At 56.3% G+C, this 26,112-nt stretch overlaps 1 protein-coding gene and 1 long non-coding RNA gene across 11 annotated transcripts; both read right to left on the bottom strand.

Moving 5' to 3' along the window:
* Positions 1-7,013: 7,013 nt before the first annotated feature.
* Positions 7,014-16,709, bottom strand: LOC108291269. 2 transcript variants are annotated; one of them, XR_005197263.1, is made up of 4 exons: positions 16,446-16,709; positions 15,923-16,253; positions 12,574-12,701; positions 7,014-7,656 (listed from the first exon to the last, which is right to left on the bottom strand). It is a non-coding gene; the product is annotated as an uncharacterized LOC108291269 (long non-coding RNA). The 2 variants fall into 2 exon arrangements; XR_001819834.2 differs by lacking the exon at positions 16,446-16,709 and having other exon boundaries at positions 15,923-16,291.
* Positions 16,710-16,773: 64 nt separating this feature from the next.
* ZFP41 (ZFP41 zinc finger protein) lies at positions 16,774-22,245 on the bottom strand. 9 transcript variants are annotated; one of them, XM_037732420.1, is made up of 2 exons: positions 22,031-22,245; positions 16,774-17,724 (listed from the first exon to the last, which is right to left on the bottom strand). In XM_037732420.1, the coding sequence occupies exon 2, from the start codon at positions 17,653-17,655 to the stop codon at positions 16,969-16,971; it is 687 nt and encodes a 228-aa protein (XP_037588348.1). In that variant the 5' UTR covers positions 17,656-17,724; positions 22,031-22,245; the 3' UTR covers positions 16,774-16,968. The 9 variants fall into 9 exon arrangements, 8 of the variants coding, with proteins under 8 accessions (XP_037588348.1, XP_017367005.1, XP_037588349.1 ...); XM_017511516.2 differs by lacking the exon at positions 22,031-22,245 and adding an exon at positions 20,984-21,199; XM_037732421.1 differs by lacking the exon at positions 22,031-22,245 and adding an exon at positions 20,984-21,199 and having other exon boundaries at positions 16,774-17,721.
* Between the last annotated feature and the right edge of the window lie 3,867 nt (positions 22,246-26,112).

Raw genomic sequence — 26,112 nt, 5'->3', positions numbered from 1 at the left:
GGAGTCCAAGACCAGCCTGACCAACATGGAGAAACCCGTCTCTACTAAAAATACAAAATTAGCCGGGCATGGTGGTGCATGCCTGTAATCCCAGGTACTCGGGAGGCTGAGGCAGGAGAATCACTTGAACCCAGGAGGCGGAGGTTGCAGTGAGCTCAGATCACACCACTGCACTTCAGCCTGGGCAACAAGAGCAACAACTTGGTTTCAGAGAAAAAAAAAAAAAAAAGTTCTAAGCAAAACTACCATAGGACTGAGTGTGTCACTCTTGGGTGGAAACTGATGTTCGTGGGGAAGTCTGTGCCTGCGCGCTCACAGTGGTCTTATCGTAAGAGCCCCAGCCTGGAACAGCCTGAGGAACCAGCACTGCATCTGGCCAGCTGCGGAGGCTCGCGCCTGTCATTCCAGCACTTAGGGGGTCCGAGGTGGGTGGATCACAAGGTCAGGAGTTCAAAGCCAGCGTGGTCAACATGGTGAAACCCCATCTCTACAAAAATACAAAATTAGCTGGGCGTGGTGGTGCATGCCTGTAATCCCAGCTACTCAGGAGGCTGAGGCAGGAGAATCACTTGAACCCAGGAGGCAGAGATTGCAGTGATCCGAGATTGTATCATTGTACTCCAGCCTGGGTGACAGAGACTGTGTTTCAAAAAAAAAAAAAAAAGAACTAGAACTATACCTGATACTGTTTGGAGGTGAGCCCCTGCAAATCTCATGTGGGAATGTGGTCCCTGATCCTGATGTTGGGGTGGGTGGGAAATGTTTGGGTCCTGGGGGGAAATCCCTCATGCGTGGCTGGGTGCCCTCCCTTTGGTGATGAGTGAGTTCTTGTGGGTAACCCACCATATAGGCACCAAGGAAGGAGAGCTAAGCAATATCCTGGCACAATTAAGATCTGAAGAATATCTCAGTTTATAGTCTTGCCGCTCAGTTATTTCCATATATATGTTAGTTCATAATCGGAGGAGTGTCTAGAGCAGACACAGTACAGAGCATGAATTAAGGACTAAGCAGCTTATAGTCAGAGGAATGTCTGGAGCAGACACAGTGCAGAGCATGATTTAAGGGAAAACAGTTATACCAGGACAAGAATCCATGGCCCAGGTGGCAGTGTTCAGTATCATAAAGATACCCGCTGTATGGCAGGCTTGGGGCGAGAGCCACTCCTCCTGATAAAGGAGTTGTAGGACCTTGCTCCCGTTCTTGTGGAAGGCCGTCCTCAGACCGGCGATCCACCTTGGTGACTGTGAACTTTATCAGCTCTTGCTATTGTGCTGCTTGTAAAGCATCTTCCCGTAGAACCCACTGGAAGCTGCCACGTGGCGGTAACCGTGACAGCTCTGTCACTGCTGTGTGACTTAAGCGTCCTCCTATAAATCTTCTTAGAAGTAGCATACCCATAGATAGAGGTAGTGCCCACTGCACCCTCTTCACTGCGCACGGCCCACCTCCATGCCTCGGTGACCTAATGGGGGTGGACCCCTTACTGCACACAACCCTTGCCTCAATGACCTAATGGGAACGGAAGCTTTGCTGTAATCCCAGCTACTCAGGAGGCTGAGGCAGAAGAATTGCTTGAACTCAGGAGGTGGAGGTTTCAGTGAGTCGAGATCATGCCACTGCGCTCCAGCCTGGGTGACAGAGCAAGACTCTGTCTCAAATATATATACACACACACACACACATATATACATATTTACACACATAATAAAATAAAATGGAATCACAGAAGAAAAGCCAAGACTGCCAGTGCGAACAGAGCCTGTGGGAGCTGGGGGCTGCGCTCTTGTGGGTAACAACCCCCATGGGCACCGAGGAAGGAGAACTGTGCAGCCCCCAGGCACAATTAGTGCCTGAAGTATAACTCACTGCTCACTATATCTACCTTATATATAATCATGCTTAGTCCCATATAATCTTTCTATAATCATGTAATAACTCACTGCTTACTATATCTAGCTTATGTATATATAATCATGCTTAGTTCCATATAATCTTTCTGTATAATCATATAATGGATGTAGTCGGAGCTGTACCGACACATTCAGTGCTGATTTATAGAATCCTTCCATAGAACCACATAGTAGTCTGTAGTAGGAGGACTCCCTAGAGCAGTCACAGAACAGAAGCAGTACATGGGAAAACAGGCAGACCAGGACGAGAACCAAAGACCCACGCGGTGGCGTCACTGCCTGAAAGGGCACACGCTGTATGGCAGGCTTGGAGCAGGAGCCTCTCCTCCTGATAAAGGAGTTGTAGCACCTTGCATCCAGTTCCTGTGGAAAGCAGACCTCAGGCCTGAGATCCTGGAAGTAACCGAGGGAGAGGAACCCCTCTGTGTGACCAGTCAGGGCGGCTGGACACCCTGTCAGTCTTTTCTCACTTCTGTGCTAGCTCAAATCATCCTCCCATAAATATCTTAAGTGTCTGTCAGCTCCCACTGCATTGGCTTATAGTATCCTTCTGTTAGAAACCCTTTGAAGGCTCCAAACCCCAGATAAGAAGTGTTGCGCACGACACCTGTTGCACCCAGCCCACCTCCTTGCCTTGGTGACCTAATGGGGGTGGACCCCTTTTCTATACATGACCCTCTATTACTGTGCACGGCACAGCCCCCTAGTGTGCACGGCCCACGTCTCTGCCCAGGTGACATAATGGGGTGGCCCCCTTGCTTGTGACTCACGTGATTGTGATTATGTATGCCCTATCACTAAGCCTATAGATGATGACCTCTCTCACGACCCTGCCCCCTGCTTGTACCTAATAAATGCAGATGCTTCTGAGCGTTCGGGGCCTCGCCTGTCTCTGCTCATAGGTGGCGTGGCCCCCCGAGTCCAGATGCTCTTCTCCAGTTCTTCAGTGTCCTGTCTCTACTTCTCAGATCCTGCACCTCAGCACAGCATAAGGGACACCCCATGACCCTGTGGGGCCAACAGCCCTACACCTGACCTCAGGTGATCCACCCACCTCGGCCTCCCAAAGTGCTGGGATAACCGGCATGAGCTGCCGCACCTGGCGCCTCTTTTCTCTGTAACTGGCCCAGCCTCAGGTCTTGCTTCACAGCAGTGCAAATGGACACAGAGCCTACACCAGGAGAGCGGCAGACGGCGCAACTGACTCGGTCACAGGCTGCAGCCGCATTGCACCGCGCTGTGTGCACTTAGTGCACTGGGCTGTGCACTCAATTTTGGGGGCAGCTGTGTGTCTGTATACAGTTCTTGACGTTCTGTCACACACAGGCTGCTGTCACCAGCTCCCCCTGCATCCAGCGAATCACAGGAAGTGAGTCACTGAAGCTGCCGCCCATGTCGGCTGACCCATGAGGAGCCATGGGGCGCCTCACTCCCCAGGACGCTTGGACAGATCCTCATCCTGGCTGGCTCACAGGAGTGAAGGGAGAAGGGAATAGGTGTGATCTGAGGGGAAGAACCTGCTTCCCCACCAGGGAGGTGTGAAGGTGATGGGCAGGGCTCTGGAGGGAGTGCGGGCCTGCTGATATAATCAGCCCAGAGCCAGCAGCCGGGTCTGCTGCGGTTGCAGGTTCCTGCTCCTCGCCTCCAGCAGGGCTCTGTTGGGCATTCACTGCAATAATGAGCTGGTATTCCTTATGCTGGGGGATGGGGGTTCGAGCCCACACAACCCCAGAGCCCCTGGTCTTAAGTTGTGGGAGTTGGCCCAAAGCCCCCCAGGCCCGTTGCCTGCCCTCTTGGGCTGTGAATTAGAAAAGGCCTCCATAGGCTTCTTTTGTTGAGATCAGGGAATTCAGTGCCCGATCAGATACCTGCACAGGCCTGGCCTGCTCCAGCCAGTGCTGCTGGCGTTGGGTGCTATCTGGACAGGCAGTGCCCTTGTCTCTAGTGGTCCCTAGAGACAAAGCTTCCCTGGCAGGAGGGCTAGTCAGAGCCCCGGAGCCAATGGAGTATGAGGCTTGAGAGCTTTTCCTAGATCACACCTGGAGACTAGGGGCTCAGAGGAGCACTTAAGCGTGAGGTTCAAGAAGGCTTCTCTAAGGGGCAGCATTAGGGAGAGATGGGGTGGGGGCAGGAAGGAGGGAGGGGAGGCGGCAGAAGGGAAGAGGGGCACACTGGGCAGGAGGCGCACGGGCAGAGGTCTGAGTGGCCTGGGGCTTGAGTTTGGAAGACCAGGCGGGGGAGGGTGGTGAACAAGAGGACAGACAGGGATGGACAGACTCAGCGGCCTTGTAGCCTCCACTGGGGGCTCAGACATCATTCTCAGGGCACTGTGGGGCACAGGGGTCTGCAGGGAGGGAGGGAGGGAGGAGAGCCGGCACGCACTGTAAGATCCACCTGGGGTTGTGGGGTAGAGGAGAGCAGGACAGAAGGGAGAGGGGGTCAGTGGCTGCAGTCCCCTGCACGTGACACAGCTGGCGGTGGACAGAGAAAGCCTCCTGAGTCCCAGGCCGGGATGCAGATGAGGAAGCTTTAGGCCGGGGTGGGTGGGGCAGAGACGAGGGCCACCTGGGTGTTGTCCTCAAGTGGAGAAAGGAAGTGGAGCGCGCATGCCTCTCATCAGCTGCCATCCTGCCAAGCCGGCCTCTGCGTTGCCTTGCTGGCCTGGTTGCGGGGGAAGGAGAGCTGGGGGGGGTCTGGTCACATGTGTGAAGGCATCACCAGTCCTCACATCTCCAGCCACCACAGAGGCGTGTTTCTGTAGGAGCGACCGCTCCGCGCCTTTCCAGGTTCTGGAACCTCGGGCATCTCTGGGCTATTCTCTGGGGCCTTGAGAGCCACCTTTCCGGTCCTTTCCTTCGTTGTCACGGAGACTAAATCTGTATCTCTCACCGGGGCACTGTTGGCATCTGGGCAGGATACCTGCACACCCCCACTTCTGCGCACCAGATTCTGGAGGGACCCTGCCCAGCTGTGCCTGCCAACACTGTCTCGGACATTGCTGGGTGGCCCCCAGGGGGCAGAAGTGCCCTTGGTTGAGAGCAACTGCCCTAACGTGAGCCAGGGAACAGAGGACCAGACAAACCCGAGAGCTGTTTGGAATTCAGAGGGCCTGATGACAGGGCCTCGGGAAGGCGTTCAGCACCCCCAGGCCTCCTGTGGGGCGTCCTGAGAGCGGGCACTTAGGCCACTGAATGAACCCTTAGCTTCCCAGGTCTCTGGGGCCAGAAAGGTGTGAGGGTATTTCCGCACTGAAAAGGGGCTGCTCCCATCATTAGTGAACAACTCTCTGATGTATGTGTCAGTCTCCTGTGAGTCTGGCTAATAGGGGGTGGTCCTGGGGAGACCCGTCAGAGGCAGTGACTACCCAGGGTCCGGGGTCCTGGGGAGACCCATCAGAGGCAGTGACTACCCAGGGTCCGGGGTCCTGGGGAGACCCATCAGAGGCAGTGACTACCCAGGGTCCCGGGGTCCTGAGGAGACCCATTGGAGGCAGCCATCAGCCAGGGTCCCATAGTCCTGAGGGCCTGGGAAGCGGCCCCTGCACTGTTCCCTGGGAGGAGGAAGCTGGTAGCCTTCATGGGGGATGTTGACTGCATCCCCAAAGTGCAGAGATCAATGAAAGACAGCACTCGAGTCAGAAATCCATGTTTACTGCAGAGAACACAGAAGCCAGCAAGCAGCAGGGAAGGCAAGCGTCAGCAGTGGGCAGGTGGGCCCGCCTGGGAACCACAGAAGACAGAGGAGGACACACGCAGTGCAAGTCACAGGAAACATGGCTGAAAACAAGTGGATGCTTTTCCCAAATGCACAGGGTGCTCACGAAGAACAGATGGTCTGTCAGAGTAAAGCTCAACAGCTTTGGCTGGCAGGACGGTCAAACTTTCAGACAACAGAAGTAACAGTGGGAAACGGGACAACATCTGCCACCAGTGCAAGGCCAATACCGCGGCTATTACGGGGGGTCAGCGTCACAGTGCACGCGTGGCGGCCGCTGCACATGCGTGCCTGGGGAACGGGAGTGTTCGGCCATGCTGGGCGTCCAGCCTCACCAGGAAACAGGCACATGGGGACAGGTGCAAATGGAAAACCCTCACTGAATCTACTCGGCTGAGCAGAGGTCATGGGAACACTGCGCTGCGCTCCCCACAAACCTGCACCTGGGCCCCAGGGTGAGACAGGCGTGAAGGTGCAGGTGTGTGGGTGGGGGTAGGGGCTGCCGGCTCAGAGGTGCGTCCAGGATCCCCCATCAGGCCGGAGCCCTGCCCTGAGCCCCTTGCAGGGGTGACTGAGGGACAGCAGCATCAGGCCCGGTCCCAGCTGTGGAGTCACCCCCACCACCATGCACAGTCCTGGGGATTGTGCCAAGGTGGGGGCTGTCTGCTTGGGCCGGGCTCCCTGAACACATGGCTGGGTTTTTGGAGGAAACAGGAGAGCGCCAACACCAGGCTCTGCAGGCCTGGGGCTCCCTGCCGGCTGATCTGGAGCACACCCCATCTTCCCTAGTCCCTGGAGACACCCTGCCCGCCATTGCCTCAGCTCTGCTCCCCTGGAGACACTGCCCCCAAGGCCCGTCTTCCTCTATAGCAGGTTTTGACATCAGCTCATTCACAGGAAAGAAACATTTCAGTGCCCAAAACGGGGACCCATAGGAGAGATCACTGGACACAAAGCCCAGGTGCACCCAGGGCTCCCCAGAAACGCAGGTGAACCCCGCCAGAGCCAACAGGCCTAAGTCGCTGATCGACCTTTCTGCTTCCCGGTGTGGAAAAGGAACAGAGGCCCCGATGAGGAGGGCTCTGCCAGAGCGGCTGGCGTCGTCCCCAGACCTCCAGTCCTGGGGCTGGCTGGGAGCCCCCCTCCCTGTACCCACTTACTGCTCTCCTGAGAATTGGCTCAGGGATGAGGCCTTTGGGGACAGATGCTGGCATAGCTCACAAATGCTTGCACAAAGGACGCACAGAGCAAAGTCACAACATTTGGAGGTTCTCTGCATTCTCAGGCCCGCAGAGCCTGGCCGGCCAAATGAGGCTGGGTAGATGATGCCAACTGGTCAGGGCGGCCGAGCGAGGCTGGGTAGACGGTGCCTGTCAGGATGGCCAAGTGAGGCTGGGCGGGTGGTGTCTGCTGGTCAGGGCGGCCCAGGAGGTGCTGCCCAGGCAGAGCCTGGGGGCTGGGTGCATGTGCCATGCTCCTGAGAAGCTTGTGGGCTGTGGGTTTGACGTTCAATGAGAACACGGACACTTGGCTCAAGGATCCTCAGTCTCCCCAGTACATTTCTGAGATGCCAGGAAGGTTCTGAACATCAGGTTGATGCCTGGGACTCCCCTCCAGGGTGGCCTCACTGGAGTCAGGAGCCCCCGCCCCATGTTCTCACTGCCCAAGTAGGATGGCTTTGTTGCAGCCTGAGGACACGGAGTGCCGAGGTCACTGCCGCCAAGTTGGCCACTGTGGTGATTTGGACTCTGAAGAAGTTTGGGAGCCAAGTGGAAGGCCTGCAGCTATTTCCAGACGTTTCAGAGGGTGCCTCCCTGCACGCACTCTGCTGCAGACCACCCTTCCCGGGCCAGGAGCCCGCTGCGCAGAAGGAGCTTCCTTTTCTCTCTTCCAAGCGCTTTTTTTTTCTTCATCTCTGCTCCTCCTGTGAACTGAGGAGCAGGCAATTTCTTTTTGTTAGTTTTGAGGCTGCTTCTTATGCATATTTCATCTGGAATTTCCTGCTTTGGGGCTAATCTGCTCTACCAGCCTGAAAAGGACGAGAAACATCTCTGAGTACGTGAGAAGTGCAGTTATTACCTGGTTCCTCTGCTGGTAAGGACCACACCATGAAAGCAAGAGAACTGCCTGGGCTGGAAACAGGCACCTGCAGGAGACGGAGGCCAGGTGGGGGCCTCGGATCAGTGGGGGTGTGGAGCGGGTGTTAGGCCTGTGCACCCCAGGCCTGGATGGCACCAACTTCAGGAGGAAGTGCTTCCTCTTTCCTAAAAGCCTTTAGGATGCGGGGAGGGTGTCAGACGGGTAAGCTGAGTGTACATGATATGATCCTTGAAGCACCTACAGCAAATGCCCACTCACCCTCCATCGGTTTCAGAGCCAGACACCACCCAAGAGCCCATGCCCTGTGCCCGCCCGTCCTGAGTTCCGCATGAACCATGCTTTGCTCTTCTCTACAGTTCTACCACGTGACCCCAAACCATATACTGTTTAGCTTTGCTCGGTTTGAACATTGCGGTGGTTAGAATGGCACCGTGTGTCTTCTGTGCCTTACATTCTCTGCTCTCTGTTGAAGCTGGCACGCGTAGGTGTTGACGCGGGTCCTGGCCAGCTGCGCGGTCACTGTGCCAACAGCTTCCCTTGGTCGACACACCACGATTTACCCGCTTTGCTGCGGACAGTCATGTGGGTTCTTTCTGGCTTTTCTGAGAGCACACACCGTGAATGTTATTTTGTCTCTGGCTGCGTGCATGCACGTTTCTCAAGGGGAAGTAAACAGGTGGCTCCTGGGAGCAGGAACGCACGTCTTCACCTTTGCCAGACTGCTCTCTAGACGTGTGCTGCCGCCCAGCGCTGTGGCGGTGAGGAGGGCTCCTGCCCCGTCCATGCCATGATCAGAGTTGTCCGTCTTTACCTCACTGGGGGCACAAAACTGGGTCTCTTTGTTGTTTTAACTTGTGCTCCGTTAGAGACCCCGCATGTTTTCTGTGCTCCCCGACTGTTAGAGACCGCGCACGTTTTCCGTGCTCCCTGTTAGAGACCTCGCATGTTTCCCATTCTCCCTGTTAGAGACCGCGCATGTTTTCCATGCTCCCTGTTAGAGACCGCGCACGTTTTCTGTGTTCCCTGTTAGAGACCTCACATGTTTCCCATTCTCCCTGTTAGAGACTGCGCACGTTTTCCGTGCTTCCTGACTGTTAAGAGACCTCGCATGTTTCCCATTCTCCCTGTTAGAGACCGCGCATGTTTTCCGTGCTCCCTGTTAGAGACCGCGCATGTTTTCTGTGTTCCCTGTTAGAGACCTCACATGTTTCCCATTCTCCCTGTTAGAGACCGCGCACGTTTTCCGTGCTCCCTGACTGTTAGAGACTGGGAACGTTTTCCGTGCTCCCTGACGGTTAAAAGACCTTGCATGTTTCCCATTCCCCCTGTTAGAGACTGGGCATGTTTTCCGTGCTCCCTGTTAGAGACTGCGTGCGCATGTTTTCATGCTCCTTGTTAGAGACCGCGAATGTTTTCAGGTATTTATGAGCCATGCGTGTTTTCTTCTGTGACTTCTGCCCATTTTTCTTTTTTCTAGAGATGGGGTCTCACTGTGTTGCTTAGCCGTTCGTGAACTCCTGTTCTGGTCATTTTTCTATTTGTCTTTAAAAATCCTGGTTCTTATGAATGCTGCACACATTCTGAACGCGTGTCGTTTGTGGCTGCAGTGGTCAGGGTAGGTAACGGTGGCTGGGATAAGAGAACCTCCGAATCTCAGCGTCTTGCTCGGGAAGGCTTCACTTCTGGCTCACATCACAATGGGGTCTTGAGGCTCTCCTGGGGGCGACTCCAGGACACAGCTCCTTCCCTTGGTGTGTGGCTTTGCCATCTCAGAGTCCTTCTCTTTAAGTCGCAGGAAGGGAGGAGAGTGGATGATCACAGGAACATTCAGGAGGCCGGCCCTGGAAGAGGCGTCCACCACTCCTGCTCACATTTACAGGACAGACTGCAGTGGTACAATCACAGTTCACTGAAGCTTCCACTTCCCAGGCTCAACTGATCCTCCTGCCTCAGCCTTCCAAGTATATGGGACCTAGGCGCACCCCACCGCACCTAATTTTAAATTTTTATTAGAAATGAAATCTACGTTGCCCAGGCTGCTCTCAAACTCCTGCGCTCAACTGATCCTCCTACCTTGGCCTCCCGACATGCTGGGATTACAGGCGTGAGCCAGTGCCTGGCCTGCAAGTGCTTGGTACCTTTCTTCATGTACATGTGTATGACTGACACTTAACTGGAATTTTGATATCCAGATTATACTAGCTTCATAAGATGACACAGCATGTGTTTCTTGTCTGGGTAAAACTGGAGTTCTCTGTTTCTTGAACTCACTTGCAAAGCACCTGAACTTGGTCTTCTTTGGGAAGACTGAGAACCATCCACACAATGTCTGTAACAGCTGTGGGTTCTGTGGGTCTCCTCGAGCTGGGCTGCCACGTGACCGTCCTCCCACGGCCCAGCTGTGACGGTGGAGTTCTCACTTCGTCAGCACAGGGCTTTCTCACCTTTTCAGCGTCGGATGTGGCTGAATGGTCCTCCCTTCCCATTCCTAATGGTTGATTTGCTCCTTCTCTTTGTCTTGGTCATTTTGGCAGAGGATGTCAATTTTTTTTTTTTTTTTTGAGACGGAGTTTTGCTTGTTACCCAGGCTGGAGTGCAATGGCGCCATCTCGGCTCACCGCAACCTCCGCCTCCTGGGTTCAGACAATTCTCCTGCCTCAGCCTCCTGAGTAGCTGGGATTACAGGCACACGCCACCATGCCCAGCCAATTTTTTGTAGTTTTAGTAGAGACGGGGTTTCACCGTGTTGACCAGGATGGTCTCGATCTCTTGACCTCGTGATCCACCCGCCTCGGCCTCCCAAAGTGCTGGGATTACAGGTGTGAGCCACCGCGCCCGGCCATGAGAATGTCAATTTTAATAGTTCTTTCAAAGAACCAACTCTTAGCTCTTCTGTCCTCTCAAGGATGTCTGTTGCCGTCAATTGTATTAAAAAGTGACTTTATTAATTTCCTCCTTTCCATTGGGAGCTTGTTTGGCCTCTCTCTCTCTCTCTCTCCCCCGTCTTTCTTTCTTTCTCTCTTTTGAGACGGAGTTTTGCTCTTGTTGCCCAGGCTGAAGTGCAGTGGCGTGATCTTGGCTCACTGCAAACTCCACCTCCCGGGTTCAAGCAATTCTCCTGCCTCAGCCTCCTGAGTACCTGGGATTACAGGCATGTACCACCATACCCAGCTAATTTTTGTATTTGTAGTAGAGACAGGGTTTCACCATGTTGGTCAGGCTGGTCTTGACATGATCCACCTGCCTTTGGATTACAGGTGTGAGCCACTGAGCCCGGCCTTCTTTTTCTACCTGTTACACCGGGTACTTCCCTCCTGACTCCCAGCTCCTCTCCTAACAGCAACAGAGGCACGCTGGGCTGGACCCTGCCCTTGGCTTCTGCTGCCTCAGGCGCTCTGTTAAGTCACATGATCACTGAGCTTTAAGTGTTTTATAACTTTCATTGTTTTTTCTTTGACTTAGGTCATTTAGATTTTCTCTTCCTGGAATATGAGCTTCATTTAGACAACAAAACACCAAAGCAGAGCTCAGCCTAGAAGGCCTGGCTTCAGTTCTTGGTCTTGTTGTGATGTCAAGAGTTCAACTGTCTTGTGCCAAATGATAGGGGCAAAAAAGATGGCAGACTGGTTTGGTTTGGTTGTGCGTTTTTTCTCATAACCATAAATGTTAAAAAAAATTTCCAGGCCAAACATGGGGGCTCACACCTGTAATCCCAGCACTTTGGGAGGCTGAGGAGGGCAGATCACTTGAGGTCAGGAGTTCAAGACCAGCCTGGGGAACATGATAAAACCCCATCTCTACTAAAAATACAAAACATTAGCTGGGTGTGGTGGTGGGCAGCTATAATTCCAGCCACTTGGGAGGCTGAGGCAAGATAATCACTTGAACTGGCGAGGCGGAGGTTGTAGTGAGCCAAGATCATATCACCGCACTCCAGCCTGGGCAACAAACACAAAACTCTGTCTCAAAAAAAGAAAATTTCCAAGTACATAAAAAAAAAAACGTATCTTTGGCTGGACTCAGTGGCTTATGCCGGTAATCCCAGAACTTTGGGAGGCCGAGGCAGGCAGATCACAAGGTCAGGAGTTCAATACCAGCCTGACCAAGATGGCGAAACCCTGTCTCTACTAAAATACAAAAAATTAGCTGGGCATGGTGGTGCGTGCCTATAATCCCAGCTTCTGAGAAGGCTGAGAGAGGAGAATCGCTTGAACCCGGAGGCAGAGGTTGCAGTGAGCCAAGATCGTGCCACTACACTCCAGCCTGGGTAACAAAGCAAGACTCTGTCTCAAAAAAAAAAAAAAAATGTATCTTTTATTTTTGAGACAGGGTCTTGAGGCAGGTCTCAAACTCCTGGCCTCAAGTGATCCTCCTGCCTCGGCCTCCCAAAGCACTGGGATTATAGGTGTGAGCCACCGCGTCTGGCCCAATGTACCTTTTTTTGTAGTTTTCCATGTGATTTTGTTGAAGCCAGCTCCCTCATCTTCCCTGGAAAGGTATCCAAGGCTGTCAGCTTGCATGGCCACCCCCATGTGTGTGAACAAACAGCTGATCTCATTAAGCACACTGGCACATGGGCGAGCTAACATGGTCACACAGTTGGCAGGATCCAGCGCTGTGCTTATGACAACAATATTAAGGCTTTAGATTCCCTGAGACCCTGTGCGGTTAAGCATTGTCAGCATCACCATTTCACACCTGGGGAAACTGAGGCAAAGGTCCCAGAGCTCCAGAGTGAAGGGTCAAGTGCACAAGTGCCCTGACTTGAGAGCTGTGCTCTTCGCCACCTACCTCCACCCTAGAAGTCAAAGTATAGGATTAAAGTGAGTTTAGGATCAGGACCCACCTGCCCGCTGCTAGAGAGGTGGAGGTGGCCCTGCCAGCTGTGCGCTGCTGCAGGCGTCTCTGTGGGCAGGACCTGGGGCCAGCACTTGGTGAGGTGTCATTCCGCATCTGGAGTCCATCCTATTGGCCCTAAATATGAAAAAGGTATTTATTGTGGCATTATTTGTAAAAACCTAGGTTGAAAACAGCCCACATACCCACATTGGGAAGCGGATAAGTCACCTGCGCCTTTTCGATTCAATTGGTCATTGAGTGGGCGTTAAAGGTAATGCTTCCCATTGGCAGTAACAGGGAAAGTGATGACCATACTATTTTAAGTAAAATCAAACCAAATGCAGACATCACCAGGGCATCATGCCAGTCTCCTGGGCCATCCTGACAGCTGTGTCCACACCCGCCCCCCTCCCCGGCGCATCCCAACAGACAGCAGAGGACACCTGCCATGAGCAGCTCCCTGCCCCGCCCCCTGGTTTCTTTCCTGTGTCCGAATTCCTGCGTTCCTGACTTCTGGCGCCAGCTCTTCCCTGCCAGCAGCTAATTCTGAAGGATGCTAAGACACAGAGGAAGCATGTGAGCATTGGGAACTGTGATAGTTCATTCTGTGTTACTATAAAGGCTGCAAGGAGGGGAAGCAGGTGCGCCACACAGCAGGAGCGCGAGCAAGAGGCATGAGAGGCGGCACCAGGCTCTTTAGGAGTCCCCAACCTCCAGAGTGGCCCATGGCTAGAACAGGCCGCACAGCAGGAGGTGAGTGAGCACTGCCCCCCGAGCTCCATCCCCTGTCAGATCTGCAGCGGCATCAGCTTCTCATAGGAGCGTGAACCCTACTGTGAACTAGGGATCGAGGCTGCATGCTCCTTATGAGAATCCAATGCCTAATGATCTGAGGTGGAATAGTTCCATCCTGAAACCACCCACTCTCCCTCTCCATGGAAAAAACTGGTCCCAGGAGCCAAAAAGGCTGGGTACCACTGCTTTAAAGAACTAGCGCTCACATGAACCTAGAGTGGGAAGTCACTGCTGTGAGGAAGGTACCAAGCCGTCCCCAACGGATCTGTCCCCACAGCCCAAATGCCTCTGGCCAGGCCCCTTTCAGCCTGGGGATCACATTTCCACAGAGGATCTGGAGGGGACAGATGTCCAAACTACACGAGGAGTGAACTCTAATGCACCCTTCTAGGACACAGTCGGCAAGCGATGGCCCTCAGGCCAAATCCGGCCCACTTACTTTTGTAGATAAAGTTTTTTTGGCACACAACCGCACTTGTTCACTCGTGTGTCATTTATAGCTGCTGTTGCTACACAGCAGGGTTGAGTGATAAGGCGCAGGCCGTATGGATTCAGTGCCAAGAATAGTCACTGTCTGACCTTTCATCGGAAAAGTTTGCCAAAGTGTGTTCTAGATTCCCCAGTGACTGACATTTAGCAGTCTCCTCTCACTCTCGGGGTGCACACGCACACACTGCTGGAGTGAACTGCAGATGTCATGCTCCACGGCCGAGCACCTCAGTGTGCACCCACAGTAGGAGGACATCCATGAGGACTGCCTGTCCCTGCTGAGCTGGCGCCGAGTGTGCCTGGTCTACACTCAGCTCTGCCAGATGTCCCAGCACAGTCCTTCATAGCAACTCCTCCAATTCAGGATCACACATCACGTGATCAAAGCCGGCTCTGATGCCTGCTTGTGAACAGTTTCAGCTCCTGAGATGGCTATTTCTGAGAGTGCGAGTCTTCCTCTCCTGGTGACAGCTGGCCGAGGCCGTCCGGCCTTAGGACACACTGGAAACAGCTGCATAAGGACATCTGGGGCAGGGGGTACACCAGGACGTTCTGCCCTGTGGGGAGCAACGCTGGTCGTGGTCCTTGGTGGCATCCAGGGATGGTATATCCAGGTGAGGCTGAGGCTGCCCCACCTTGCTCTCTCACACCCTTGCTGAGAGCAGTGGGCTGACCACAGCCCCAGGGAGCCCTACGGGGAGACTGGCCTCCTCAGCACATGCCCAGCAGTGTGAGACATGGTCGCCACATAGGCAGTTACATGACACCACAGGATGTGGACACCACCTAGCCCCCACTGGGACCATGGGCCACTGAGAAGCCACAAAGGCCATGCTTTTGGCAGTGACTGTGGCAACAGGACCTTCAGGAGGCCACAGGCGCCATGGCTCCCCTCTGGCAGTTTACCTGCCAAGCTGTGCCTGGGGTCACCCCTCCAGTGCGGTCCTGAGAGCAGAACACCCCCTAGGCAACACAACTGATGAGGGCCAACATAGCCTCCACCCAAACAAGGAAAGGCCCTGCAGGTGAGCGCAGCCACACCTGAGGCTGGGGTGTGGCAGGTGGCGGGGCCTTCCAGGTGGACCAGCCTGCCTGGGTCCACAGCCAGCCCAGGCACTGAGTGTTGCCTGACCTCAGAGGGCCCTGCAGCCATCTGGGAGATGCTGCCCTGCGATCTGGGAGGTGCGAGCAGATGACAGGTGGGCTCTGAAAGCTGCTGTAGAGAAAGTGAACCAGGCCAGAGGCGACGCCAGTGTAGGTGACGGTGTTGCTCTGGGATTTAGGGAAGTTTTACTTTCTAGCTCTAGGCTATTTCTGTTTCTGTGGGGAAAGGGAGGTGAGAGACACATCTGTCACTGCAGCCCCCGGGCAGTGGGCACGAGAGAGGCCGGGCAGCCTCCTCACAATACTGCAAGTGGCAGCACTCAGGGCCGCCTGCCACGGAACAGGCTCCTCTGAGTGGGCCGGCAGCAGGAGTGGCTGGGAGAAGAGACATGCTCTGCTGTGGAACGTGCTTCCAACACCTCTGAGTACAGGGATTGAAGCCTCCCCCTAGTGGGAGGGGAGGCCTGCTGAGGGGCCCCCTTTCCAAGTGACCCCACGGTGGCTGAGCTGGCATGGGGCCTACACAGGCGGGCAGGAACATTACAGCTCTCAGAAAGACTGTGGCAGTAAAAATGTGTTAATCCAGTGAATGTTTCTACCCGGACACGGCTGTTCTCCATCACCTGGGTAGTGTCCCCTACTTGGTTTCTGAGACTGCTCAGTGGACAAGGCCAAGGCCATCACCAGCTCGAATCGGGACTCTCCTTCCAGGACAGAATCCCCAGACTAGAGCCGTCATTAGGGTTTCACGTCTCAACAGCTGCAGGCACAGGTGCCAGCGTTTCCCAAGTAAAAGCCTACTGCCTTCCGGTTGATGGTCATTTGCTACTCTCTTCTGAACCACAGTCCCTGGAGAGCACAGAGCCCCTCCCACTCCGCTCCTGGATGGACCCCAAGGGTGGCACAGGCCTGTGGACTTGCCCTTGGTGGGACAGGACTGGGTACAGGCATGCAGAAGTGGAACTAACCTGAATGATGGGCTGGTCCGTGGGGCTGGGAAACACTGCCCACATTGGAAGGCTGAGCGGCAGATGCAGGCTGGACTGAGCTGCCGAGGGCACCCCAGGGGCCCCACCAGGTAGCGGGGGCAGGAAGCTCAGCAGGTGGCGGTGTCCAAGGTCCTGAGGAGCCTCTGTCCCGAGAAGTTCATCCAGGTAAGTCAGGCCGCCTGTCTGGGATGAAGGCTGGGCCAAGAGGGCATGTTGTGTGGCCCAGTTCCAAGGACGGGGGTCTGAGCTCAGGGACTGGGCTCCAGTCAGAGGAGAGAAGCCAGAGAACCAAGCACAGTTTGGGCAAAGGCTAGGTAGGGAGGAGCGGGCCCGGGCTCTGAAGCTGGCCAGGCAGGCAGGGAGAAGTGGCCCTGGGCTCTGAAGCTGACCAGGCAGGGAGGAGTGGTCCGGGGCACTGAAGCTGGCCAGGCAGGGAGGAGTGGTCCTGGGGCACTGAAGCTGACCAGGCAGGGAGGAGTGGTCCTGGGGCACTGAAGCTGACCAGGCAGGGAGGAGCGGCCCCGGGCTCTGAAGCTGGCCAGGCAGGGAGGAGTGGTCCTGGGCTTGCTGCAGAGCTTGGGGCCCCAGCGGGTGGGTAGTCTGCGGACTGGGGCCTTCAGGGGCAGATGAAAGGCTTTAGCAGAGTGGATATTACAGGCAGGCAGCAGCGGGAAGTGGTGGGCGCCCAGCACACCAGGAGCCTCTCCTGCTGGGCACTGTGAGGTGACCCAAGTTTGTCCCGTGGATGGCAGTGAATACACCTGGTCTCTGGTGCTGAGACCAGGGAGCCATCGAGGAACTTGGACAATGGTCTGTGGTTGCAAGGAGCCTCTGGTGGCTCCCACATGACTGCAGCGTCTTGACTTAGAGATTCTCTGCAGTGGGAAGGTCTCTCACTCAGGCATTCTCACCTCTGACCAGGCTGATTTTCCAGGGGTCCCCCAGGGCACAGAACACAGCGCACATGGCCCAGGACCTCCACCAGACGCCCAACACCAGGGAGCCACAAAGCAGGCGTCCCCAGCTCAGGGATTCTTCCGAGGGTGGCGTTTCCGATGGCGGATGAGACAGGAGCTGTAGGCAAAGGCTTTCCCACAGTCCACGCACTCATACGGCTTCTCCCCGGTGTGTGTCTTCTGGTGTTTCAGGAGATTGGAGCCGCAGTTAAAGGCTTTCCCGCACACCCCGCATTTGAAGGGCTTCTCCCCCGTGTGAGTCCTCTGGTGTTTGGTGACGTCAGAGCTGTGTCGGAAGGCCTTCCCGCACTGCGCACACGTGAAGGGCTTCTCTCCGGTGTGGACCCTCTGATGGCGAATGTGGTCTGTCTTGTGCTTAAAGATCCGCCCGCATTCACTGCACTCATAGGGTTTCTTTCTCTGAAAAGGAATGAACACGGGAACCCCCTCAAAGTCATCTTTAAATGAAGCGTCGAAGGCATCAAAGATGTGCTCTTCGTCTTCAGGACTCAGGTGGGGCTCTGCTCGGGGCTTCCTGGGCACAGCAGGCCTCTCAGGTGGCTTCCTATGCCTGGACACTTGCTCCTCTCTGAGCACGCTCTTCTGCCCATCTGCTTCCTCCCTCGGGGTCGGTGTCCTCTTTCTTCTACCTGCAGGCTTCTCCATCGTTCTCTGTTCCTTGGAAGCGTTGAGGGCTAGGGGGCTGCTGGCTTCTCTCTGCTGGCGCCACTTCCTCAAGAACGGTTTGCTTCCCATGCACCTCTCCACACTCGCAGCGTGGGGCCGACGCTCTGCAGGAGGCCAAGGGCCACCATCCTCTTGCTGCTGGGAAGCAAGAACACGGACATCAGATGAAAAGGCCACCTTTCAGGGGCCGTGGGGTTCTGGTGCAGCCTCTCCCTTCCCATGTATTCCCCAATGAGTGACTCAAACAGAATAGCTGACTTCCGCAGAGCCCCACCTGACTCACTCTCCTGGCCTTTCCTTGTCTTGGTGACGGGATCAGTGGCTCACCAAAGAATCCTTGCTCCTCTGCCAGGGTTTGGGGTCTGCATGCCGTCAGGATCTGACACCCCCACCGACTGCCCTGCGGCTTCCCTCCTCCACCCCCGAGTCCCCCTGGTTCCTGCCCTGGTCTCATTGTTTACCATCCCAGGCTTGGGATCAGTCACTGTGCTTTGGAGCTACGGCTGCAGGGGCCACACACTCCCAGTGGAAGCTGGGTTCCAAACTCATGAAACCAGGGCTGCCCCGCCCCCGCCACGGCCCATAGCAGCCAGCAGACCCCCTTGTGTCACATCCCGGCTAAGAATCCCGGTGGTGTCCCTCACACCATGGGCCCCACATGCCCTGCCTGGGGCCACACCCATCCTTTGGGGACCCCCTTGCCATCCCAGCCTTCTTTAGGTTCACCAAACATACCTGATCCCTCCTGCCTCACCTGGCTGGCCCCTCAACTTTCTGCTCTGATGCCCCCTTCTTAAGGAACCGTCCCCCGCCAGCTTCCCTGCCCTACTTTTCCTCCTAGCACATGAGAGGGGCTAAACTCCTCTGGGTGGTTTGCTCTCTGTTCCAAAGCCCTGCCATGGCTCCTGGCACACCAAGGTTCCTTGTCAAATATTGGTTGAATAACTGAGAAATCACACCAGCTGTCACTTAGAGTATGTTCCCTGCTCTAAGCTCTTCACAAATCTCCGTATCATTAATCTCATCTTCAACACCCCTTCCCCAGGTCACAATCGAGGCAGTGCTAGGATGCCCAGGCCTGTTCTCACTCGGATACAGGCTGCAGCCCCGGGGACTGTTGGCTGGGACTTGGCTTGCATTGTTTGAAGGTTACCCCATGGAAATGTCTCTCATTAGCGCTCAAGGGGAAGAGAGAGGTATGTCCCTGTCCATGATGCCATCTAATTGCAGCCCAATCTTGCCATGAGTCCAACAAGAATCAGTCAACCCCAGAGGCCGGAGGCGACAGGAAAGGTGCAACGTGGAAGCCTCAGTCACAGGCCCTCCCTCCACTGTGGAGCCCTGCTCTGTGCTGTTTCTGGGCTCCCTTGACTTGCCCTTGCCTCTCAGTGGCAACAGAATCCCAGTGGAAAGCCTTGAAAAACGCCAGGCTGGAAGCTGCCGGTGAAAGAAATCTCTGAGACTGTGGAAAACACTGCTTCCTCTGCGGCTCCAGGGAAAGCAGACAGTGTTCCGGCTTCAAACCATTCCGGCTGAGAACGCCAGGAGCCCCTGGGACTACGATGCTTCCTCTCATCCACCAGGAAGCCTGTCATTCTCACCACCGCCTTACCCCACGGTGGCGTTCTTTTTTTTTCTTGAGACAGGTTCTTTTTGTTGCCTTGGCTAGAGTGCAGCAGCATGACTGCAGCTCACTGAAGGCTCGAGATCCTGGGTTTAAGCGATTCTCCCACCTCAGCTTCCTGGGTAGCTGGGACTGTAGATGTGAGCCACCATGCTCAGTTGTATTCTAAGTAACATACTATTGTGTACCCTTCGTATTAGCTCTTGGTTAACCAGGCTGGAGTTTGCGGCCAGGGTTGAGCCCAAGTGGAAAATGGAGCTGAAACACATGTTGCAAATGACACGTTTCAACACAAAAATACCTTGAATTCTCTTTGTTAAGTCGAGACAAGGTTTGTGGCCTTTCCTCCTCTCCCTCATGAGTGCAGGTAACATGTAAACAGATTTCCTATCTCAACAAGGAGAGAGTCTGGTCTTTTTTACAGGAAAACGTTTAGATAAATGTGACTCAGTTTCAGGCCAACATCACTTTCTAGGGCTCTATCTAGAGGTGGTGTGTGGGAGGAGGTAGATCAGGTGGGCGCGCCAGAACCGAAGCTGAAGGCCACATGTGCTGACGGAGGATGCAGCATCTCTGCTGGGGTGGGCAGGGGGAGCCCTGGTGCCCAGCCCTGGTGCCCAAGCTGGCTGGAGTTTGAGGCTGGGGTCCAGCTCTGGTAGGAAACAAAAGTGAGAACCAAAAACCAACACAAAAGACCAGTCGACCAGCTCAGTTTGCCTCATGGGCAGGGGTGAGGTGGAGAAGCGCAGCTCTCCAGGGTACGGTGGAAACCCTTCTAGCTCTCTGCAGACTCCACTCCACCGAGGGGCGGTTTGTGAACCCACCGAGCCTCACACCTGCTGCCCAAGGCCTGGGTGGGAGTCCTCTTTGCTGCACAGCACTGTTCCCTCTTCCAGACACTTGTAACTGGATGCGGCTGGTCACTGACATGGCAGTCTCCTTATGCAGCAGGGGCTCCTGAAGGCGAAGAAGTCTTTTTTATCTCCAAATCCTGGTCACATACTGTGCTCAAGAAACATTCTCCATTATGGTCTTGTCGACCCAGCTCAGGCTGGTAGGCGCTAAATGGCAGACTGGAACGACTCACTTCTCTACACGCTGCCCACCCTGAGAAATAAAATACTTTTAAAGACAGAGTGGACCATAGCGCTTGTCTTGGCCTCACTTCACAGGCCTGTAGACAGGAGTGATTAGCTAGTCACAGACAATGCAACCCATGCTTGCCAGAGCCTCAGAGGTTAGGGTTCTGGTTCTGTCGTGCAACTCCAGCGTAGCTCCACCGCCTCTCTGGACCGACGACCCTTCACTAGTAATATGAAGCTCTGGGTATCTATGGGCGGTAGGGGCTGCCTGGAAAACCTTACTCACCCTGGCGCCTCCCTCCCCTGCGCTCAGGGATCTGGGTCTCATGGAGAGACTGGAACATTAGTGGGCTTGAAATTCAAGGGCAAACTGCACTGAAACAGCCTGATGGGTCCACGGCCTAACATGGGCCAGCCTGCTGTGCCAAGGCCTGCGATGCCAGGCCTCGGAGCCAGGCGGAGGGCCCGCCAGGGTCTCCTGCGTGCTCCTACTTGAGACCCCCTTTCCAACGGCAGAGCCCCGAGGCCCGCGTGCGGAGCCAGGTCGGCCTCGGTGCGGGGCCGGGGCCTGGGAGGTGCTCAGAGCCGGGTCTCGCTCCCTCCCTGGAGGGCCGGGCGCGGGGAGACCCCGGGGGCCATTCCGACGCCGCGCGACCTGGGACGGAGGCGGCGGGCGGGGCCCAGTGAGTACCTGGCTGGAGACGCGGGGCGACGAGGACCTGCCGCTGCAGAGCGCGGACGCGCCCGGGCCCTACCAGGACGCCGAAGGGCGGGGCGGGGGCGCCTCTCGCGGGGGCAGGGGACGAGAAAGGGGCACCCTCTTCGCGGGACCCCCCGCCGCTCCGCGACCCCGTCCCGGTTGGCCCTCAGCACTGGCAGGAAGAGCCCGCCTGCTGACCCGCCCCTTCCGGCCGCCGCGCTAGGACCCGGGGTCGGACTCGGTGGTAATGGGCGGTGGAGGGCTCGGCCCGAGCTGGCTCCACCCACAGACGAGTCCACTCCCGAAGGCCACGCCCCGATCAGACCCCGCACTCTCAGGTCCCGCCCCTAACCCACGCCGCAGGTTCCTCCCCGAACTGACCCCGCCCCCTCACAGCCCTCTATGGGAGGTGTCCTACCAAAGGCCCCGCCCCAAGCAGGCTCCGCCCCAAGCGGGCCCCACCTCCGAAAGCTCCTCCCGGAGCCGGCTCTCCCTAATGCCCCGCCCCCACAGGCTCCGCCCCCGCGCACCGTCGGGAAAGGCCCGCCCCACAAGGCCCCGCCCCGGCAGCAGCCGGCCCCGCCCCCGCAACAGCCGGCCCCGCCCCCAGGTTGCATCCCCTGGCTTCCCAGGCCTGACGCACGTGGGCTCCTGGCTCCGGGGCCACAGCCGGGAGGTCGCGGCCGCGTGTGGGGAACCTTGTCCCTGAGGACGCTCCCCGCCAGCCCCCAGCCCTGCCCCCGCCCTCACGGCGCCCATCGCGTGCCTCCGCGGGCAGTCGCTGTCCCCACCTCTCCTTCGCTCCTGCGGGCGCCGCCACCACCTTCGCTCGCGCGCGGCCGGGCGAGCTGTCCTCGACCCCGCGGCCCCGCGGCCCCCGCCGCTTCTCCCGCCGCGGTTCTCCCTGGGGAACCAGCCACTGGCTGCGCTCACGCCACGTGCTGCCCGCCCAGGTCGCACCGCCAGGCCCGCCTGAGCCCCTGTGTTCGTTTCCTCCGTACGCAAGCTGGGTGGCCTGAAACGACACCAGCCTGTTACCTCCAGGCTTCTGTGGGCCTGCAGGCCGGGCTTAGCTGGGTCCTCAGCTCAGGGCGGCCGCCGTGGTCTCACGTGGACGCTGGACTGGGGAAGGATCGTTTCCCAGTTCGTGCGGTTGCTGGCAGAAGGCACGTCCTGGTGCGGGTAGGACTGAGGGCCGCCAGTTGCTGCTCTCAGCCCCCGGGGGCTGCCTGCTGGTCCCTGCTGTGTGGCCGTCCGCGAGGGTGGGCGGTTCACCGGCTGGCCTCTTCCCAAGGGTCTGCTGGAGAGTCCCACCCCCAGAGGGAGTCCTACTGAACACCCCTAATCATGGGTGATGAACCACCCACACCCTCCACCCACTTCTACTCAGAGTGAAGTCACAGGTGCCACCTATAGCCAAGGGAAGGATGGGCATGGGGCTGGCTCTGGGGGCTCACCTTAGGACATCCGCAGCATTCTGCCCCCCCAACAACCCTTCGCATTTACACTTTGCATACAGTTTCCTTATTATATTTATTATCAATTACCCCCACCCCCACACACTCCCACGTGAATCAGCCCTAGGAGGGCAGCAACCTGTGTTGTTCTGGGTCTTCATGTCCTGTGGACCAAGTGAATATAGGTGGAGATCTTAGGTGCTGCCGGTGCGGTAGGACCCTAGGAACTGCCTGCCCCCACCCAGCCCTCTCTCCAGCTGCCTCCTGGACTTGGCAAAGTGTTGAAAACCAGACAGTTCTGCTTCCTCCTTCCTCGTCCCACCCCCTCTCTCACCCTGTTGCTTTTATCTCCCAATGTTTTAAACCACCCCCTCCTGTCCAGGCTGCTTTCTCTGTCCTGGCTGGAGCCCGATCTCCTCTCCCCAGCACTGCTTCGCTGCCCTGCCCCGGGGTCTACCTGCCTTCATTTGTGCTCCCCTGTCCACCCCCCGCCACTCCCCACAGCTTGAGGGACTGACTTACAGGGCAGCCGGCAGTGACCCTCCCAGCTTCATGCCTGTCCTGCAGGATGAGCCCTGGGTCCACTTAGCAGCTGCACTGGGGCCTGCACGGACTTGCAGGCTGCCCCTCACACCACCCTTTCCTCTCCCAGGAGACTCAACAGCAAGCGCATGCCCTGCCACAGGCCACTGGCCATGTGTACCAGCCCTGGGCCTTGAACACCCCTCCCTGCCTCCGCCTAACAGACCCTTTCCTGCTTTTTAAGATTCCACCTGTTCAAGCTCCTCTGTGCCAGCCCCAGCCTCGCCCCTGCTGGCCTCAGGCTGCCTGGGTAGTGGTCCCCACAGGTTACGTGCTGCACATGACCTTACAGCTCTGTAAGAAAAGTCACATCTGTGTCCCAGGTCCTGGCTGCAGCCAGATGACAGAGAGATTGGAAATAGAAAGTTGTAAAGAACCACGCCCCCGGCTGGTGGCTCATGCCTGTAGTCCCAACTACCCAGGAGGCTGAGGCACGAGAATAGCTTGAACCTGGGAGGTGGAGGCTGTAGTGAACCGAGATTGCACCATAGCATTCTAGCCTGGGCAACGAAGTGAGACTCAGTCTCAGAAAAAGAGAAAAGAAACATGCCCTCAAAATACATTCCTGACCATATGTCCTCACAGACTGATGCTTCACTGCCATGTCTGTATGCGTGAGAACACAGCCGTGGGCCATGCTATTGTCCCCCTGCTAGGTCAGTCCCTCTGCTGCAGACAGCAGGGCACACCTGCCAACCTTCCTTCAGACTTCCGAGGCGGCTCTCCTGAGGCTGTGCCGCAGTGATTTTCTTACAGAGCTACAACGAACAGTGAGGGAAAGCGGTCAGTGAAAACGAAATTGTTCTATTTTAAAACGTGGGGCACAACTCTTGGCCACTTCTCCAATCCAGAGACAGAACCTCACTCACCTCCTTGAATGTGGCTTGGGCTGGGTGACTCATTTCCGCAGTCAGAATAAAGTGAGGTCCAGACAGAGTGACTTCAGACACAGGTCCTGAGGGGCTCCGTGGCGTTTGACTGCTCTCACCCTCTGGTCACTTGCTGTGGTCGAAGCTGGCCACCAGGTTGTGAGGAAACCCAGAAGCTGATGGAGACACTCACATAGTGAGAAACAGCTGCATGTGGAGCCACCGTGGGAGCCAGCCCCGGTGGAGCCCTCAGAGGACATAGCTCTGGCTTACACTCCCATCTTACAGATAAGGAAACTGAGGCACAGAAAGGCTAAGCGTCTTGCCCAGGACCAGACGGCAATACGGAGGCAGTGCTGGGATCTGAGCGCAGGCGGCCTGGCTCCCAGGCCCACGCACTCATCCCTACCCCCGGCCCACTCAACATGGCGAGGCCACCATGTTCATCATGCTCCATGGCCTTCCTCCCTCTGCCAGCTGCACAGAGCAGGTGTGGACAGGAACTGGGCCCTGCGCCATACTTAGGATGGTCTCTGCCTTGGAGAAGCAAGAGGCAGCACTGGTCTCCAGGGACAGGTGGGCTGATGTCAAATACTGGCTCCACAGCTTACTTGCTGTGCAAATCAGCCTGGTCTCCTCCCACAGCTATGAAGAGGTCTGTTTTTCTTTTCTTTCGTTTTTTTTGGTGAAGAGGTCTGTTTTAAGATTATTTTTGTCATGGCGATTATGCTCCTTGGAACCCTCAGTGGGGGTGAGCTGTGGTCTTGAGCCAGCCGAGCTGCATGACCCTGGGTCCAGGGAGCTGGCAGGGAAGATGCAGGAGCCCTGTGTCTGTGGGGGAGGCAGACACCTGGCCTCACAGTGCTGAGGCACCCACATCACGGTCCAGGAGAGAAGGGACCCTCGGAAGAAGAGGAGACATGGGCGCAGGAGGAGAGGGACCCGAACCACAGTGCCTGGGGGAGGGTGATACAGGTCCACCAGAGATCTCAGCAATAGGCTGCATCGCTGGGTAGGAATGTGGGCAACAGGCAGGGGTGGCCGCACCTGAGGGAGGTCTGTGTGACACAGGTTTGTGCGTGGCCTTGGGGCAGCACATGTGGTTAAGACAGGGTTTCTGTGCTTCTGGTGGCTGTGTGACACTGGCTGGGGATCCCTCGGGGGTGTGTGATGGTGGAACTCACAGACGCCTGGCCTCCACTGCACACTCCTGTGTGCCCCAGGGTCCTCAGAGGCAGCTGCTGTCACAGCATGAGGGAGAATGGGAGCAGCGTGGCCACCTGAGGAACATGGCACATCGGAGCCCAGGCTGTCTGGCCTCAGGGCCCCATGGTGCGATGGCAGAGCCTGACAGTGGGTGGCCACCGGGAGGAGAGCCCAGCAGCTGGCATGCAGCATTTGCACTGGTGGGGAGCTATCTTGGCCTTTTATCCGTCCTCCCTGCGTCCAGGGCTGGCCCTCCCACGGTGGCACCAGGCACAGCCTATTGGCTGGGTGTTCACAAAGCTGGTGGCCTGGGTGCCTTTAAGGAAACACAGGAGAGGGTTCCCCATGCTGGGAGAAGCAGCAAAGGAGGAAGGACTTACAGACGCCTACGTAAATTGGTTATGAGTAACACCTAAGCAAGGAACAACAAACTGCAGAAGGCCACAGAAGACCTCTGAGGAGGAAGGCCTCCCCATGCCTCATGTTCTGGTGCAGGGTGACCTCGGCTCTGTTACCATAAACATTGTGCTCAAGGACATAAAACCCCTTCATAGCACTATGACGTAGCCAGACTTGTAGGCTCCTTGTAAGGCCCGAGTTCCATCAGCTGCACACAGATACCAGGCTAAAGATAACCACGTGTTCTTGTTCTGTGAAACTCCTGAAACCGCCACTGTTATCAACCTTTACAGTGACACACCAGTTCTAGCTCACTGATTCAATTCCAGCTCACTGATTCACCCCACCATCACATCACCCTCTCCCCATCATCGCTCCACCCCTACCCTACAGATCAAAGTGATTGTAACCAACCAATAAATGGTGTGGATGATCAGAGCTTGGGGCCTTCACTGTCTCCTCCAGTAATGTGATGGGCCCCTGGTTCCACTTTCTCTCTTAACCTGTCTTTTTCTCATTCCTTTGTTTCCACCGAACATGGGGTACCCATGGGTGATGTAGGGCTGGTTCCCTACATTCTGGTGCCCAATGCAGGGCTCATGGATCC

Source organism: Cebus imitator, unplaced genomic scaffold (genome assembly GCF_001604975.1).
Source record: "Cebus imitator isolate Cc_AM_T3 unplaced genomic scaffold, Cebus_imitator-1.0 Scaffold449, whole genome shotgun sequence".
In the NCBI taxonomy this organism is placed as follows: Eukaryota; Metazoa; Chordata; class Mammalia; order Primates; family Cebidae; genus Cebus; species Cebus imitator.
This window is presented reverse-complemented; position numbering and strand designations above follow the sequence as displayed.